The sequence below is a fragment of the Pleurodeles waltl genome, chromosome 9 (assembly GCF_031143425.1).
Source record: "Pleurodeles waltl isolate 20211129_DDA chromosome 9, aPleWal1.hap1.20221129, whole genome shotgun sequence".
NCBI classification, from domain to species: Eukaryota; Metazoa; Chordata; class Amphibia; order Caudata; family Salamandridae; genus Pleurodeles; species Pleurodeles waltl.
In genome coordinates, this window is record NC_090448.1 from 464,694,247 (window position 1) to 464,712,883 (window position 18,637).

Below are 18,637 nucleotides of genomic sequence, written 5' to 3' on the forward strand. Positions count from 1 at the left end.
CGAAATTCCGGATGCTTCGCTGGTGCTGCATCGATCTTCTCGTTGCGAAGTCGGGCTGCTTCATTCCGGTTCTGTGTGCGGTGAAATTTTCACAGCGTTGCAGGCTGTGCATCGTTTCTGATAGGCTGTGGTTCGAATTTCACCACAGAAGGAGTCTTTCTTGAAGAGATGAAGTCTTTTTGGTCCTGAGACTTCAGGGAACAGGAGGCAAGCTCTATCCAAGCCCTTGGAGAGCACTTCTTCACCTCAGCCAGAGAGCAGCAAGGCAGCAGGGCAACTGCAAGGCAGCAGTCCTTCACAGAAAGCAGTCAGGGGAGTCCTTTGGGCAGCCAGGCAGTTCTTCTTGACAGGATGTAGGTTCTGGTTACAAGTTTCTTCTCCAAGAAGTGTCTGAGTTGGAAGGGGCAGAGGCCCTGTTTACATACCCAAATGTGCCTTTGAAGTGGGTGAGACTTCAAAGAGTGGCTTAGAAGTGCACCAGGTCCCCTTTCAGTTCAATCCTGTCTGCCAGGGTCCCAGTAGGGGGTGTGGTAGTCCATTGTGTGAGAGCAGGCCCTCCACCCTCCCAGCCCAGGAAGACCCATTCAAAAAGCAGATGTATGCAAGTAAGTCTGAGTATTCTGTGTTTGGGGTGTGTCGGAGTGAATGCACAAGGAGCTGTCAACTAAACCCAGCCAGACTTGGATTGTAAGGCACAGAAAAATTTAAGTGCAGAGAAATGCTCACTTTCTAAAAGTGGCATTTCTAAAATAGTAATATTAAATCCAACCTCAGCAGTCAGCAGGATTTAATGTCACCATCCTGGCCATACTAAATATGACCTTCCTACTCCTTTCAGATCAGCAGCTACCACTCAAACAATGTATGAGGACAGCCCCAATGTTAGCCTATGAAGGGAGCAAGCCTCACAGCAGTGTAAAAACGATTTTAGGTGTTTTACACTACCACGACATGTAAACTACATAGATACATGCCCTGCCTTTTGCCTGCACAGCACCCTGCCCTATGAGTTACCTAGGGCATACCTTAGGGGTGTCTTATATGTAGAAGAAGGGGAGTTGTAGGCTTGACAAGTACTTTTAAATGCCAAGTCGAATTAGCAGTGAAACTGCACACACAGGCCTTGCAATGGCAGGCCTGAGACAAAGTTAAGGGGCTACTTACGTGAGTGGCACAATCAGTGCTGCAGGCCCACTAAGTAGCATTTAATCTACAGGCCCTGGGCACACATAGTGCACTCTGCTAGGAACTTATAAGTAAATGAAATAGTCCAATTGGGTATGATCCAATGTTACCATGTTAAAAGGGAGAGAGCATATGCACTTTAGCACTGGTTAGCAGTGGTAAGGTGTGCAGAGTCTTAAAACCAGCAAAAACAGTGTCCAAAAAGTGTCCAAAAAGTGGAGGGAGGCGGGCAAAAAGTTAAGGGTGACCACCCTAAGGCTGTCAGGTCTAACAGGGCTGAAAGGTACATCACCAGAAAATCTGAAAAAATATATTATGAGAGAATCAATAGCTCAAGAACAGTAATAAACAAAATTCATAGTTCAGAAAAAAATATCAGTCAACACAAGAAGTAAAACTAATACCCGATAATTGGGCTTTTTCAGATGGAGGTAAGGCTCAATTCCACTAATAGATTTTACCATGATGTATTCATGCATCAATTGCTTGGTTAAAGCAACTTGATTTATAGTGCACCTGCCCTCCTTGGTCACTGTGCACCAAATATGTAAATTTTTATGTCACCCAGGGGATTCTAGGGGATTCTTTTGCCCTTAGGGTTTAACTTGATGAGAGTGTCCATGCCATTCATTGTTTCCTCATTTGGCTAATGAGGCGCACATTGGTGTATTTCTGCTCTTTTTACATGTGTGCCCCTACCCCACCAGTGGCACCCAAGTGTTCCATCACTCCAGACAGGGGTTCATTCCCGAAGGGTCTGTGCTTCTTTGGCTCTTGCAGATCCCAATGTTAGTCTCCCTCTCTTCCTTGTGCATTGGTTTGTAAGTGAGTTAGAAAGTTCTAGAAGGTCATTGCCTCTGCCTATTCCAAAATGACATATCACCAATCCATTCCTTCCCATCCATCCTGAAGGATTCTAGGACTTTTCAATATGATGGCTTTGGCCATCACAACTCTGTGAGAGCTTTAAAACTAGCCCCAAATGCCATTGCTGAACTGGTTCCATACCAATAAATCTTCAACCAAAAGACAAAGGAGACAGGGACATGGCTGGCCGCTCTATTGTTTCTTGGAAAAGGACATGCCCTGGCTTGTCAGCCAGTTTGAATGCAATTAACTTATGCAGATTCTCTCCCTACCCTCTTTCAGGATGAGGATTATTCCCCTCCAGATGGGCATACTGTGCAGGGGAGGCTTTAATCTACCAGCTGGACATCAGAGTAATTAACTTGACCCAGGGGGTTGGTCAATGCCCAAATTAAGTATATGGGGAGGCTGGAAAATATGTCCAAACCCAAAGTGTGGAAACACATGGGCAAATTATTAATATTATATTTCCAGATATAACCTTTGCTAGCCCAGGGAACTGCATGCTCTACTCCCCTCTAGCTCAAGTCAATGCAAAATTGCTAAAACACAAAAAACGTTCAGTAAAGCAATACAGACTCACATTATAGTAAGAAAATGAGGAGATGTTTTTTAATCCCAAGTTAAATTGTATGGTCTGCACAGGCCATAAACAATTTATCAAAGCCACCCCCCACCATCATGAATGCACATATCTGTACACAGGTGATCATATGCAACCAGCCTAGAACATCTAACACCAGCTGCACAGCAGCTGCATTTATTCCAAAAAGTGACACTGGTGGTTAGCACTGACATCTATTTCACAAGAGCTTACAGTTATCGAGATTAGCTCACATCAGAGATCCAAAGGAGTAGGTGTAGTTCCAATGCTATGTAAAGGTTAAAAGAAATGTTCCCTTGCATTTCACCTAATATTGGTGTATTGTTTCCAATACAATTACTGGCCTTATGACATGTCCTCCCTCCCAACCGATACAGTCAGAAAACTCTCCCCTAGCCCAGAAATCATCTCACTTTTAGCATGTCATTCAATGGAAAAAAAGTAGGTGGACACCCAGGAAGACAGAGACTTGCTGGTGTGAAAATATCAAATAATTCACGGGACGAATGTGTTCATCTATCTCCATATCATAATGAACTCTGTTTAAAGTGCTAGGCTTTCATGTTATAATATCTGTTCTAGAGTTTGTTTTTTTATATATTTGTTGACATATTTTTTTTTAATCTTTCTAATCTTACCTGGATTGTGTCAATGGGCAGTTCACTATGAGATACTTCATTCAAGATGATCGGCTCTTTCTCTTCATTCCAGAACTGTACTTCCATGTTTAAACTGGTGTTCATCCTGGCCTCGACTATTTCCTTTTATGATGGAACAATAAAAATAGTCAAGTTAACAGGAAACAAATTAAGTTGAGAAACGTTTGACCTAATTAATTCTTCGCGCATTAATATGTTGTGTTTTAAAGTCTAAGAGGTGCAATGCAATGTCTAAAATATCTAAATGAATTTATACACAACTGTAAAATTGTGCTTCAAATCCATCATTTGAAACTTAGGTGCACAAAAACCTATCCAATGTTTGGAACTAAAGAGAGCGCTAATCTACTGCTTTTTTGGTTTAAAGAAGGCCTACCTTGAGGGTTAAAGAATATTTTGTGGTGCATTTCAGATTAACTTTTGTTTTCTCTTGGTTCTGGTAATTTGACTGATAATTATTCTTTAATGCATGAGACAATTGTTCAAGCCTTGCATACTTCATCAGTTTATACTCTAGGCAAAGCACTTTTATGGCCTACTATTCAAACAAAGCCGCCATCCTTCTCTTGCTTTCAAATCGTGAGTATATTTCACATTTTGAAACTGTCATATCACTTTATGGACAATGCACATTGTATAGGTTTTCATCATCAACTCCCTTTTATTGTCAAAATGTTTTTTTCATCAGTTCTCCTAGGCCTATCCCTATACAAATGTTATCCCTCAACCCTCACCCAAACCACAACCCTGCTCCAAACCAAGGCAAATACAACCAAGACCTGTCTCTCATATGACACCTAGCACAACCCTAACCTTTACCTCTCCTCTGACCTTAAACCCTGATGCTACCTTTAACCCCCTAACCTGAAACTTTATTTTTAAGTCTAAGGGCCTTATTCCAAGGTGTAGGTTGATACTGGAAAGTTATACCACCCTCAGAAATTCTACTGCACTTTGCAGTTTTCCCTGGGTTGTTACCTTCCCATTATAGGTTCCGCAGGCTTGAATGGGGCTAATGAGATAATACGGCAGATTACTGACTGTTGTGAGCAGCAAAACCCAGAATTATGTGGTCTTTACCTTCATATTTTTCCTGATGTTCCTGACTACAACTGTGAAGAGGAAAAGCAGTCAGGCAGTGCCTATTCGGTGCAAATCCATATTTCTGCTCTTGTTACCGTTATTGGACAAATCTGAATTAGGGTCAAAATGTTTCACTCATATCTGATAACATTGTGAATGTTATCGATATAAAAGCAGTTTACAATGTAAATGTTACTATGTAAAAATGACAAGGTTATCATGACGATTTAAAAGCACTATCTCAACTTTTGTAATTGTTGGCTTGTATTCTAGGGTTCTGTTGCAAATGTGAAAGCACTGAGGTCTCAAAATGTACAATGGATAGACCTATTCCTTAATAAGGAGAAGGTTGGGACCACAGAAACAAAAAATCCAGGTGAGGTTGAGATTTTGTGAATTAGTCAGAGCCCACATGTGTAAATTAAATGGCTGTGTTCCACAATCTAAATAGAATTTCACAATTCTATACTCTTAAACTAAATCCCTCAGTACTTTGGTAAAGACAATGGGTACTAGTTGACAGTTCCCAAGGGCTGTACCACATCAGCTTTTCAAATCAACCAATAAACTTGTGATTTAAACCATATTCTTATCAATTGCATATACCTATATCTCACAGACAACATGTTCCTCGGTCTGAATTACCAATTAATTTCAGTCCTCAGGGATTACCAATAAAATGATTTCTATATTCTTCTCCCTTTCTGCTCTTTTTTTCCTACCAAAATATTCTGTATGAGAAGACCACATTGTCCATTCAAATTCTCTTGATTAGAAATAGGAGCCACTCCTCCAACCTTCTCATTAAAAAAGTTAACCTTTCTGTTCAGTGCAGTCTGCTAAGCGTTCAATTTCAATACTCTCAAACAATTATTTATGCATTGCCTTTTCACTGTGAATTTTGTGGCGTTTCTGTTAGTGCTGCAAAAAATCATAACTTAAAATACACTGTCTCCCATTCACAACTTTTTTGTACATTGTGGGTCAAAAAAGGTGTGCATAAGCATAAAAGCTGTCTAAGTGCATACATCTCAGATAAGATTAATGAAGTCACTCTCTGCAGATATTTAGACTCACACAGAAAGCTGAGAAAATCTGCTAGTACAGTGGGATTTCTACACCATTGCCATCATTTTTTAAAAGCAACACTTCCATTTCTCAAATAATATTACGTCTAAATAAATATTTACAACCCCCTACCCCAAGTGTGTGTCTTGTTGTATTTCACCACTCTGTTTAGAATTGAGGCAAGGTATTCACTGGCAGCATCTTCGCTAGCTCCACTGGTGTAAGCCTTTGACATGCCGGTTCTTCCATCACTGGGCCATCACATAGCTATAGTTGCCTCACTTACTCTATTTAGGCTGAGGTGAGCATCGCTCATTTTCTGTAACTGGTACCATCATGCAAAGCATGGTGGTCACGAATGAGGAAGATCCTTAGGGGGTCATTCTAACCCTGGCGGTCGGTGACCGCCAGGGCTAAAATTACGGAAGCACTGCCAACAGGCTGGCGGTGCTTCCTTGGCCATTCTGACCGCGGCGGTAAAGCCGCGGTCAGAAAAGGGCAACTGGCGGTTTCCCGCCGGTTTACCCCTGGCCCAGGGAATCCTCAGCGCCGCCATGGGGATTCCGACCCCCTTACCGCCATCCTGTTCCTGGCGGTTTTCACCGCCAGGAACAGGATGGCGGTAACGGGTGTCGTGGGGCCCCTGGGGGCCCCTGCAGTGCCCATGCCACTGGCATGGGCACTGCAGGGGCCCCCTAACAGGGCCCCACTAAGATTTTCAGTGTCTGCAAAGCAGACACTGAAAATCGCGACGGGTGCCACTGCACCCGTCGCACCCCTTCGACTCCGCCGGCTCCATTCGGAGCCGGCATCCTCGTAGAAGGGGGTTTCCCGCTGGGCCGGCGGGCGGCCTTCTGGCGGTCGCCTGCCGGCCCAGCGGGAAAGCCAGAATGGCCACCGCGGTCTTTTGACCGCGGTGCGGTCATTCGGCGGTTCCTGCCAATGTAGGAATGACCCCCTTAATGGCCTCAACATGCAGTGAGAAAACCTCCTGAGCATCAGGTGATTTTTTGAGGTTTGTTTCTTGAAATAAAAATTGTGAAGTAGGCACAGCAATGCTTAAGTGCCTTCAATGGAACCACCACTGTGTCCATTTCACTGAAGACAAAAAGATCTGCGCTCACCTGTCAGAAATCTCAAAATAAGGCCAGTAGTCCTCCACCAGAGGAGAGGAGATCATAAGTGGAGAGAAAGAGAGCTAAAAAGTTCAGCAAATCAGTGCGTAATTGGCATGTAGAAGATATTTGTAGGAAAACATATTTTCTATCAGCTCAGTAATAAGTATACAATCTTAAATGAGACTGTCCTCCTTGTGAGAAACCTGGTGTATAGCATAATAGTACTCCATAGAAAAATAACTTATTATACCAGTAACTACACTTTTTTCTGTAATGTATTAGTGGATCATCCCCATGGTCTGTCTATTGTACAGTGGCCCAACATGTTCCCTACATATAAATGACTTGACCCATTTATACAAATCCATACTCTCAAACTCTCTTTCAGCCCCTTCCACTGATGAAAGGGTCCGTTGTAGACTACGTCTTGTACATTAACATGTGCCCCCTTTAAGTCCAATATTTATTTTGCTGCCAATCTTTCAACTCGTTTGTGGCCTGATGTCCCCCCTTGCATATTGACAAACTTATGCTCCACCTTTCAAGTCTTTTAAAATACAGGATAAAACATGCCCTGCTTTACATGTGCTAGCGTGATATTTTGAATGTATGTCATTTTTATAAATAATTGTACAGTAAGCCTTAGTAAGGAGGAGCACTGCTAAACATTTATGATTGGCATATATTGCTATAAAGAGTCCTAGTTACATAGTCCCAAATATTTTCAAATCTTAGGATAAACCCTAGGGTGAGGACATCTACATTTTTTCAGAGGTTTTGCACATTGATCCCACTGTGAAAGTGTGTAATCACGGCTGAAACAACGGAGATCCTACCCATTTTGTCACTTCCCCTTAAGTCCTTTATCACGCGTGGTTGTTTTCTTTGATTATTTCTTATAGCCGTTTTGCAGAGAAGGACTTTTGTAACCATGATGCTTGCACTATTTTCAAACAAACAATTTTCTATCGATTTTGTCAATAGTAATTGAAGTGACAGTGCAGTGAATTTTACAACGTAAATTCAGTAATGCAGCCTTTTTCTGGCTTGATAAGCTTATAAGTATACATCCAGCTTTACGAGCATTGGTTACAATGAGCTAAATTACTGTCAGAAAAAAAGTTAGCCAAAAAAAGGTGGAGGACAACTGCAATGCCACTGAGTGAAAGGAAGATACGTTAGGAGGTACACCACCTTTTGGACATTTAAACAACACCAGAAGAAGAGGAATTTCCGCACTTACCTCTACGTTTGAAATATATCGCTGTTCAAGCTCTGAAACCTTTTCATATGGCAAGAGAGGTCCCAAGTTATCCCAGTTCACAATGTGAACTAAATCAGGATGGTTTTCTATTTCACTAAAAGTACAATAAATTATGTTTAAGAGATAAAACAGACGTGACATTTCAACAGAGAAATCATCTAGCATGTGGCAGAAAATTAAATACAGCAATATTTCCCTTTATGGTGAACTCCACAAGTTCTGAATGAGCCTAAAACCAAATGAGCAAGACATTAGGCTACCTACAGGAAGATAAAAATTAGGTTAGGTTCATCCATGTTCTCACGGCCAGTTATGATTAAGATGCTATCAAAAATCGAATTCAGTCTATTTCAGTCTTCTTTCACAAACTGAAGACAAACATTACTTTGGGCCCCATTACGATTCTGGTGGTTAGAGGACCGCCAGACTTGGGGTGGCAGTCAGAGAGCCGCACTCCAGGTGAACTAACAGCCACAATAGAACCCTGGCGGGCGGACCTGCCAGGGAAACATTGTTCGTGACGGTCGGATGGCGGTCCGACTTGTGCTTAACCATGGCAGTGGTGAGTTCAGCACCGCTGTGCTGAGCATGTGTCCTCTTTCTGCCAGCCTTTCCATGGCATTCTCACCACCATGGAAAGGCTGGCAGAAAGGCTGTGCAGGGCGCCAGAGGGGGGCCTCTGCATTGCTCATGCCCATGGCATGGGCAGTCAGGGGGCCTTCTGCCCAGCACCCTTGAAATGTGCACTGTCTGCAGACAGTGCACATTGCGAGGGTGCTGGTGTGCTATGGTATTGGTCTTGGGCCTCTTAAGGGAGCTGAGACCAATAACAAAGTACTGTGAATGTACAGTGTTCCTGCCAGTCAGCCCGGTGGGAACATTGTAATACAATGGGGGAGGGGAATGCCTCTGGGATGACAGTAGTGTCCTCCCTGCGGCTCTGGCAGTCCCATGGTCGAACCGCCAATTTCGCAATGAACCCTTTAGTATTCCCAACTACCATGATCAAAGCAAAAACAAACATTCCACAAGGCATTCAACCTGGAAAAACACTACAAGACTACACTTCAGGATAGCCTTCCCTATAACGCGCCTCTTTGCTTGGGTAAAAACTATTGTTCTGTACTGGCAGTTGATCCTCTTTCCTTCAAGCCTCGCTGATACCCCCATTTTCTGTATGTTATTCTGTGATTTAACATGTTAATTATCTCAAATATGAGTATTTATGCCAATATATGAATCTGTTGTCAAACCCGCTCTGTTCATGATTCTGTGCTCAGCCTCCTCTACCTAATGAAAACAGCCTTCATTAGTTGATCCCCACATATTAACTCTTAGATCCTATATGTTTAGATAAGTAATTCACTGGTTAGCCTTTGAACCAACTGTGTGGATTAATGGGGCCTCCGTATATTGATAAAATGAAGTCATGAGACGCACTTTCTCACCATCCAAGTCCCTCATAATGCAGGCTCAACAATGCCCTGCTATCAAAGGAGAAGAATGACACTGTGCTCTCATGTTATATTGTTGTGTCTTGCCGTAGTCTTTCTGGACTGGTCTATTTATACAATGGACAAGCAACTGCTCTCTGTACACCTGCACATATTTGCATATCTTATGAATAAATATCTATTATTAGCAACTTAACGAATCTTAATCCTCAATTTTGCTGGTTTTCATCATTGTGAATAAGCTATGTCTTTGTGAGCGAGCAATGCCCTGTTCTGTGTGTGAATGTTATCCTTCGAATTGTATACGTAAAATTCCTTGAATCATTGTACAATGCTCAAAAATTGTTTCACAATTTCTTTTATTTTTATAATTGCAAACATTTTTGGACAGTATATGTAGCACACTGCTATAATTTTAGCATTTTTAACCCTTTGTGTGGCACTTTGAAATTATTTTACCAAATGCGTCTCCTAATGCTGTTATTGCAAAGCGATAGAGAGCTCTGAAACTTTGGGCCTCAATACGACTTTGGCAGTTGACGAGCTGACTGCCAAAGTCACAGTAAGGAAGCGGCTATCATACCGGCGCCCCCACACCCCAGTCGTATTATGATGTTTCTGCTGAGCTGACAAGTGGGAACATCATATCATGACATTTACAATGGGCAGACTGGTGGAAACAGTGCCACGGCATTGGCCTCAGCTTCCCTCTGCACCCTTAAGGAAGTCAAGGCCAATGCTGTGGCACAACAGCACTCTCGGAAGGCGCACTGCCTGCACTGCAGACAGTGCTCATTTTGAATGTGCTTGCAGGGGGGGCCCTTCACTGCCCATGCTATGGGCAGTGCAGGCCCCCCCGGTGGCCTCCAGCACTGGCTTTCCACCAGCCTTTCCATGGTGGGGAACCTACCATGAAAAAGCTGGCAAAAAGAAGACTTGTGATCAGCACAGAGGCGCTGAGCTCAGCACTGCCGTGGCTGAGCATGACTCAGACATTCCTACAACCTTTTGGGATCCATGATCCTGGTGGTCGCAGCGGTCGAGTGGCAGTCTGACGGCTAGGGTCATAATGTGGCTGTGGGACCACGTGGCGTGCTGCAGTCCCATCGCCACTGTAGGTTTGGAGGTCCTCAGATTGCCATAATGAGGCCCTTAGTCAGGAGGAATATGCACTACACTTTAAATCTTAGTTCTCATAGACACTTTTCCAGGTAAGTACCATCATGCATTACCCTATTAAGGGGCCTATTCACAAACTGCATTTTTTAGTACATTTAGTAGTAGTAGTACAATATTACTACTGAGGTAATACAAAATGCTATTCACAAACTTAGAAGCATACATCTCCACCTCTACTTCTCCCAGTTTTTCCATAGAAAGTTCTTCATAAATGTAATTGTACTACTTAGTAGTAAATGTGGAGGGACCAGTGGGAGTGACTTGAAAAAGGGGTATACTTACTACTAAATGACAAGAGTTTAGGGAGGAGTAGAGGGGTTTAGGGAGGGACAGGAGGGTGTTAGGAAGGGGTATGTATTCACTCTCAAAATAATAAACCCACAGCTATTCACGAACAGCACCTTTAAGTCTACTACAGCAAAATTACCAAAAACAGTAATAAATTGTGCCAGCTCATAGCTGGATATTTCCAGCACCTCACATGATTTAATAATGACAAACACCTAAACGCAAAACGATATTTATTCTTTCATTCTAAGATGAATGTAAAAGTATTTTTATTTATAATATAATTAAACTATTTTAATAATTTCTATCCCTCACTATACATGGATAAACAAATCACTCATTTATTATAACGTTTAATACACTTTTTACATTTTCCTTAAATGTACCACAAGGGGATCTTCACCCTGACTGAGGAGTGTCCTTGTGATAAATTGTAGGGGGAAGTAAAATAGTTTATTTAACTCAAAATGATTAGTAAATTAACATAATTGTGAATTAGATATATTGAAATAAATAAAGAAATAATTGTATGAAGTTTAAATAAAAAGTAAATTGCCATCTAAAATGTTAAGAAAATATGTGTTTTATTATGAGTTAATATGTATTAAAAGTGATTTAGAGAATTATAAGTAATTTAGTTATTTTATTATATTCTTATTCTTTAAATTAAAAATGATTACATAATTTTGTAATTTTAAAAACAGTTGTTAAAATATTTTTTAATTAAATAATAAATAGGTTTTATTTAATTTGACATAATTTTTAATGGGGCTTTATTTTAAATCTTTATCTCTATTATTTTCAATGGGAGGGTGTTGCAGTACCAGTGGCTGGCCATGTAGGGTGCCAGAATAACTTCTTTTTTGCAGTAGTAACTTTTACTAGTAAATGTGGCTTCAATCCCTGTTTCAGGGCGTGGAGACTTGTAAGTCTACACTTTTGAGTAACTTTACACTCAGATTTTGTGAACAGCCCAAAGTAATAAAGTTACTAAAAAGTATAAGAGTAAACTTACGTGTGTAACCTACTCACAAGTGTACTTTACCTTTGTGAATAGTCCCGTAAGTTTGAACTTGCCTTTTTTCTTGTTGTAACTTAAATATATCATCCTGTGCTTATCCATATCAGGGGCGGCTCCTCCATATGGCTGGAGGAGCGTCGCCCCCCCCAGCCAGCAGCAGAAGCTGCAACGCTTACTTAACTCCAATAAAATGAGTTAATTAGCTCAATTGTGAATTAAACCATTAATTTATTTAAATATATTAACTTAAACAAAAAATATATTTTCTGAAGTTTAAATTAAGAAATACATTTCCACCTAAAGTAAAGAAAAACACTTTTTGGTATATGTTAATAATTAAGTCATTTAAAGAAGTTGTTATAAGTAATTTAATTACATGAATTTAGAGTTTTAATTATTTTAATTAGTTAAATGTAATGTAATATTATTTTTGACTGAGTTTTATATGGGGGTTGAGGTACCAGTGGTTTGCCATGTAGTGTGAGAGGCGAGCTGTGCTTCTTTTGCCAATAGTAATTTTTACTAGTACATTTGGCTACACCACTTATTTCAGGGGCCAGAGGCTTGTACATCTACACTTGTAGAGTAACTTTCCACTCTGAATTGATGAATAGCCCAAAGTAGTAAAGTTAGTCAAAAGGGTACAAGTAAACTTATATGTGTAACCTACTCACGATCGGAAGTCACTTTTGTGAACAGCCCTATAAATTTACACTTGTCCTTTTTCTTCAGATAACTTAAATATAACATCCTGCACCTATCCATATGTGTCCCTACATATATATCATATTCCAACAATGTCACTTTGTGATGTTGTGTTTTGCTTTGCTAACTTTTTCAGTCTTGAATACTCAGCATGTTACAGAACAATGCTCCTCACATCTGTGAATATGTTAAAGGTAGGTGTTCCTAAGTGTTTCTCATTTGATGTGTCATGTTTTCTTGAAACGGTTTTGGTTTATGTGTATGCAAATTTATTAGTACAGGCCTATTATGCCAAATTTCACCATGTTCAGTGTGTGGCTTTCACTGCATAAAGCCTATAACATGTGCCCTCTTTGGGTAATGTGGCAGACTTTTTTGCTTACTTCCAGAAATGCAGACTCCGCACTGGTCTGTCTGTTAATTTATACTTAGACGTTCATTGATTTAGTTCTGACTGTTTCCTTTCTTAGCAGGCAGACCTATGTTGATACGCTCCCATTTAAATTATTTAAGGCATTTTTGATGCAGATTTGAATTTACTAACTACTTGCTGCCTTCCGTATTGATTCATAATCTGAATTTTGTCCTATGGAGGTTTCTTTTCTTTGCACAAAGGCCACTGTCATATGAAACTCACGTGCCCCCAGTTTTACATCTCAACCCTTTTGATTTATTACTTAAAAGCATTGACAATTGATGCTCCATCATTTGTCTCAACCCACTATGGTATTGGCTGAACGTTTGTCTAGATATAAGATATCCTTGGGTATTTATCCAGAGCTTTTTTTAAATAGTACATGATAAAAATACATGGATGCAGCACTGTGTCGCCCCCTTCAGTCATTGCTTCATTTGAGGTGCCAGACACATTTTGGATCTAAACACAGCAAGCCATTCAGAATTTAGAGTATCAGGCATTGCGATGGGCAGCATTTTACCTCCTAATGTCACTGTATAAACTGCAAAGGAGGGCACGGGGGGGTACAGGAATCCCTTTTGGGACATATCCCCTCTTTCACACAGGTGGATTGTCATAAATTGAAAATGTAGTGGGTGGGGAGTTTTCAGAATACAAAGGTATCATCAGAATATGTGGCATGTTGGATTGTAAGAATGATGAAGAGGTTTGCTGCAGTAGGCGAGGCACATGGGGAGGTGGGAGACACTGCTGTGTTGTTACACAAGTGAGTCCTTATGTCAGATGGGAATTGCTTCAAAGCTGACTGAGGATTCCCCTACAGACTGGACTGATCACTCGCAATATGCTACTCATTTACCTCAAGGTATGTAAAAGAATAAGTGAGGCTGCAGCGAGAGTTCCCAGTCTGTGAATCAAATTGTTATTGATGTCAACAGAAGGTCTGGTAACCTTCGACTTCCTGTTTGTGATGTCATGGCAGCCATGCCCTTCTTTACCTGACATCGTAGAGAGTACTGGATAAGGTAACCCAATGAATAGGTATTGATTTAAAACTCATTTGGAAAGATTAAAATCTCTCTCACAGCCTTTTTCTAATTGTGTTCGTTTTAGTGAAAATATCTAGCATTGCTTGCATTTTAAAATGTATTCCTTTAAACCCTTCTGCAATGGTGGGTTGCTTCCATTTTTATGCATATTTCAGGCTGAATGAATGTGTGAATGTGTAGCTAACACCACTCTACTATACACATTGATGAATGACCCCCTGTCCCGTCTTTCTTATGCAGTCTACACCATAGATCCCCATCATTGAGACCTACCAGCTTCCGACACATGACCCACACATGGTTTGCCTATCCCTTCTCACCCCTTTCCTTCTTTACACAAATGCCCCCCACGTATGCAGCCCTTCCCCGGTATTCCCACCTAATGTGCCCTGTCCTGCCCAAGCTTGTCTTCCTTAGAGGAGGTGCTCGGACTGCCTTCATCTCTGCCATTTTTATGTCGGGCTTCAACTTCATCTGTCCTGCTCTCCCACTCATGTTTAGGTTGAGTGTTAGCGTTCGGCCTGCTGTATACTAAAGTATACACTAAAGTGAGTTCCAGACTTCTCATTTGTTAGTTGCAGTGTCCTTCAAAAATCCTTGCTTTTTCTGCCTCTTTGTCCTGCCTTTTTTCACTTTGGGAGCAGCATAAAGTACTGTGTAATTACGCTATGTCCTGTTTATCTCTTCTGTAAGGGACTTTTTTTTGTCATTTGCCTGTTTCACCTCAACAGTGTGGGTGCTTGCTCAGTCCCTCCTCCCCCACCAGCTCCCTCTGCAAACATAATAAAAACAGAGGGGGGCTTTTCCAGGGCCTGCTCGCTCTTGCTTTCTTCCTGCATGCCTGAAGTAAGGCGTGCACTGAATAAAAGGAGAGCCGCGAGGTTCACGCAGCAGTTTTTGGAAACGCACTTCAATACTGTGTCCTGCGTCTTTTTCTGCGCTGCGTACCAGGCCGGCTTATCAGACATGGCCACACAACAGTGAAGCACCCGCAGTTTGGTTGTTTCGTGGGCTTGTTTCTTTAGCTGAAGTCATTAAGCATGTCACAGTGCAGTGGGCATACGGACAGCCGGACCCAGGCAGAACTTTTCCAGGCCTGTGATATCAGCAGCCCTTCACTGAGGGAGCAGAGCTGAGGCTAAACATGCATTCACGTGCAAATATTAGGTGTTTACATGCGAAGGAGTTGAAAAACTCTTTCCTCCTACTATAATCACATTTCCCACGATGTAAAGAAACACTCTGAAGAAGCAGATGTTAAACTGTCATTTCGACTTTTCTTTCCTTTGGTATTTTCCTGTATGTAATGCTATTTCTAAGTATACATTGTATGTTTACAAGCTGTGTAAAGTGTTATGAATTCAAACAGGATGTAGCCGACGTGATACTAAACAGACATAAATAAGATTTTATCACAGCTTATAAGCATCTTTCCAACTTTCCATTACTGTATGGCCCACGTGAAACAATTTGCCCAAGATCACACAGCGAGACAAGGCACAAACAGGATGCTGGAGACTCTAACATCCTGCTTCTGAAGTGCAGTATCTTACTGGCCGGAGCTCACCTCGCCCCCAAGCGGGCTACAGCCGAGAACAAGAAATGCTAACTCGTCAGGCCAAAAGTTTGTAAAAGCAGATAATTCAGCGCTTTTAGGGTCATTAATGCATAATGTAGGAGTAAAGCTTGTTCACTATTAAGGCGTACCCAGCGCTGTACTTTCGACTCCCACCACAGCACCTCCAGGGCTCTCTAGGCGCCATCTGCGACTAGTTGGAGACCGCAGTGTGCACTAAGGGCCGGCAGGCAGCGGGCTCATCACCCTGGGTTAGCCACTGCACCAAGGATGCTACAAGCCACATGTCTGAGTCAGACATTAGGGCATCACGAGGGAACCTCCAATGGAAATTAGCAGCTGGATGTAAACAAAAAGTGTCTCAACTTTGGCAAATGCTCAAGTGCAACTTTCAAGTCGCAAGCTCTTTCCACGACCTGTTAAAGGCAACTCAGCCTTTTCACTGCTGATGTCGATAACATTATTATTATGCAATTAGATACTTCTTGGACCAAATTTTTTTAGCAGTATTTGATAAAGCAATAAATATAACTTTGGAGGCCACACGGTCTAGGTAACTGCCAGGACTGAATATCCGCCTTGCACGGGATGAAGCTTCAAGCTGCAAGATGCTGCGGCCTTAAGCCTAGTACAGGCCTGCACCAGTGAGCAGTAAATGCTTTTGTTTTAAAGCATTGACCAGGAAGTGCCCCTTTTATCTCACTCAGTCCAGGTTTTTAGGTCAAGCCTAGCCAGCACGCATGCGCTGTCTCACGACTGTTGTAATCTACTTCTATGTGTATATGTGTGTGTAATATAAATAAATATAATAAATAATGGCAATATTTTCATTTTTTGCTGCAGATAGAGGAAAAAGATGAATTGAAGTGCTTTAGTTAGATGCAGGGAAACTGGAATTATGTGGCAGAGAGGACAAAATTATTCAGTAGGGTTGACCAATTTATGTTTCAATAAAAGTCCAGTTATACATTTACATTGCCAATAGCTCTAACTCAAACAAATGGGAGACCTATTGCATTGCATATGCTTGTTCACCTTGTAGCCGATGATCAAACTTTTCCTATGTTAGACATATTTGTGTTTCTCTCCTATCACGTTTGCACTGCTTTGCCCCGCCAATATGCCCTCAGTGCAAATGTTAAAACTGCTTCCATATGTGCCATCTTTGTTTGGTGTGCCCTCCTAGGTTGACCTGTTCTACCCATCTCCCTTGCTCCTTGGCGCACATTCTTTGATTGCAGCTGTGCATGTTGTGCTTGCCTTCTGCTTTCATCTAGTTTACCCTGTCCTGCCAATGCCCTTCATTGGTGCAGAAGATTCGACTGCTCCCCTGTTTGAAATCCTTGTCTTGTACTCCCACCTGGTCTCTCTGGTACTTTCCAAGCTCTCTCCCCTTGGTGCAGATGCTGGGGAATCCCCTGTGTGTGCCATGTTTGTGTTATCTGCTAGTCATCTGCACAGCACCAAACATTTCCCACAATAGTAACACTTACAGCCCAACCACTTTCCAACTTTGCATACCAATACCATAACGCTCAATCATTCTATCCTTCATGCATCTTCACTGCACCACACCCCTAAACTTAACAAGAGATTATAGGATAACAGCACCACTGTCATCATCATGCACTACACAAAGCATGCACTAACGAATTTGGCACCTCCATGGGTCATGAAGCATCACATATTGCAAATCAACAAAAACAAGAAGATACTACAGTTGTTGTACTCTAGGTATTTTCCACTGATGATTGTGTATCTACAGATATCCCAGACCCAATGGCTTTGTCAATTCTTGCTATTTTGGGGGGAAAATGTTAACAAACCATAAAGTTACACACTAGAAAGACTCCATAAATCTACAGAAGACGTTATCCAGCATATTAGAAAACAATAGGGAGATCAACAAATAACTTCAACAAAGGTGACGTGTAATGTCATCAGTTGTGTTTTTACATATCTGTATTTAATTGAAAACAATGTCCTTTTTAATACACTGAATTTAAAACGTATTCTATAGGATGTTAAATTCCTGTCATTCGTTTATTGACAATATGTGGACTAAAAGTTATCTCGGTAAGGCAAGTGAAAGTGAAGTTTTCGTGGTACAGCAATATGGAGCCTAAATTAATCAAGGGCGTAGGGGCTTGCCAGATTTGCCCGTTGCCACTTACAGCGAGCCTCACAACAACACACTTAGGGTCATATGTACGAAAGCTTCTTCCCATAGACACAGAATGGGTAAAATCCTTTGGTACATCTGGCCCTTAGTGAGGAGAGGCATCCTCGGCTTATTGAGCCTGCTGGAACCTGCATCGCCCTAGCCACTGGATGGTCAAAAACTCATTCACCTAAAAGCCCTAATGAATATACTGGACCATTGATGGCATTTCATGCAAGAAATTTGGATTCTCGGAGGAAGATAAATCACAGATCCTCACTCCTCTTCCTTTCACATTTGTGGGTGGGAAACAAAAATAAAGCTAAGTGTTCCCTATCACCGGTTTAGTGATTATGATGCTAGCTTGCAACAACACGGAGGGAAAGTAACACACTTCTGATGAAAGTTTGATTACCTTTGACTTAGGGTTGCATTAACTTGCTTATGTATCACTGTTGATGCTATGGGCATGGGATGGAAATAATAGGAAGATAGGAGTAAGATATTTGCACCACATTCACTGCCTTCAATTCCCTCCTGTACTACAAATCGATTCAATAAATTCTACCCTCTTAGTTTTGTGTTCCCTTATCAATTAAAGGGACCTTCAAGGAACAGCCCTGTATATCTATTGGTCACCGCCCTGAATAGCTGGATGTCACCTAGTATTGCAACATGCTGGTGCACATATAACCTTAATCAACTGATGTCATTCCTTATAAAGAAAATATGCTTCATATCGATGTCTTGTCTAGTGTATAGGACAACACTTGCCATGCATTGTGAGGTATTCTATACTGCTGTATGAAGACTCAAGGTGTATAGACAGGGCTACTGGAATTAAGTGGCAGGGGAAGACCAAACTATGCAGCAGTTTTGACTAAATTGTGCATTAAGAAAAGGCAAACTATGCAACCTACTTCAGCACTTTCTGCATA

At 41.5% G+C, this 18,637-nt stretch overlaps 1 protein-coding gene across 1 annotated transcript in view; it reads right to left on the bottom strand.

The window, feature by feature from the left end:
• LOC138259506 (tumor necrosis factor alpha-induced protein 2-like) overlaps positions 1 to 18,637 on the bottom strand; it is a 197,207-nt gene that overhangs the window by 62,831 nt on the left and 115,739 nt on the right. Inside the window, exons 4-5 of the mRNA XM_069207293.1 lie at positions 7,828 to 7,942; positions 3,295 to 3,417 (exon numbers count right to left, since the gene is read on the bottom strand). Coding sequence (XP_069063394.1) covers positions 3,295 to 3,417; positions 7,828 to 7,942 — 238 coding nt within the window. The remainder of the gene's footprint in view (positions 1 to 3,294; positions 3,418 to 7,827; positions 7,943 to 18,637) is intronic.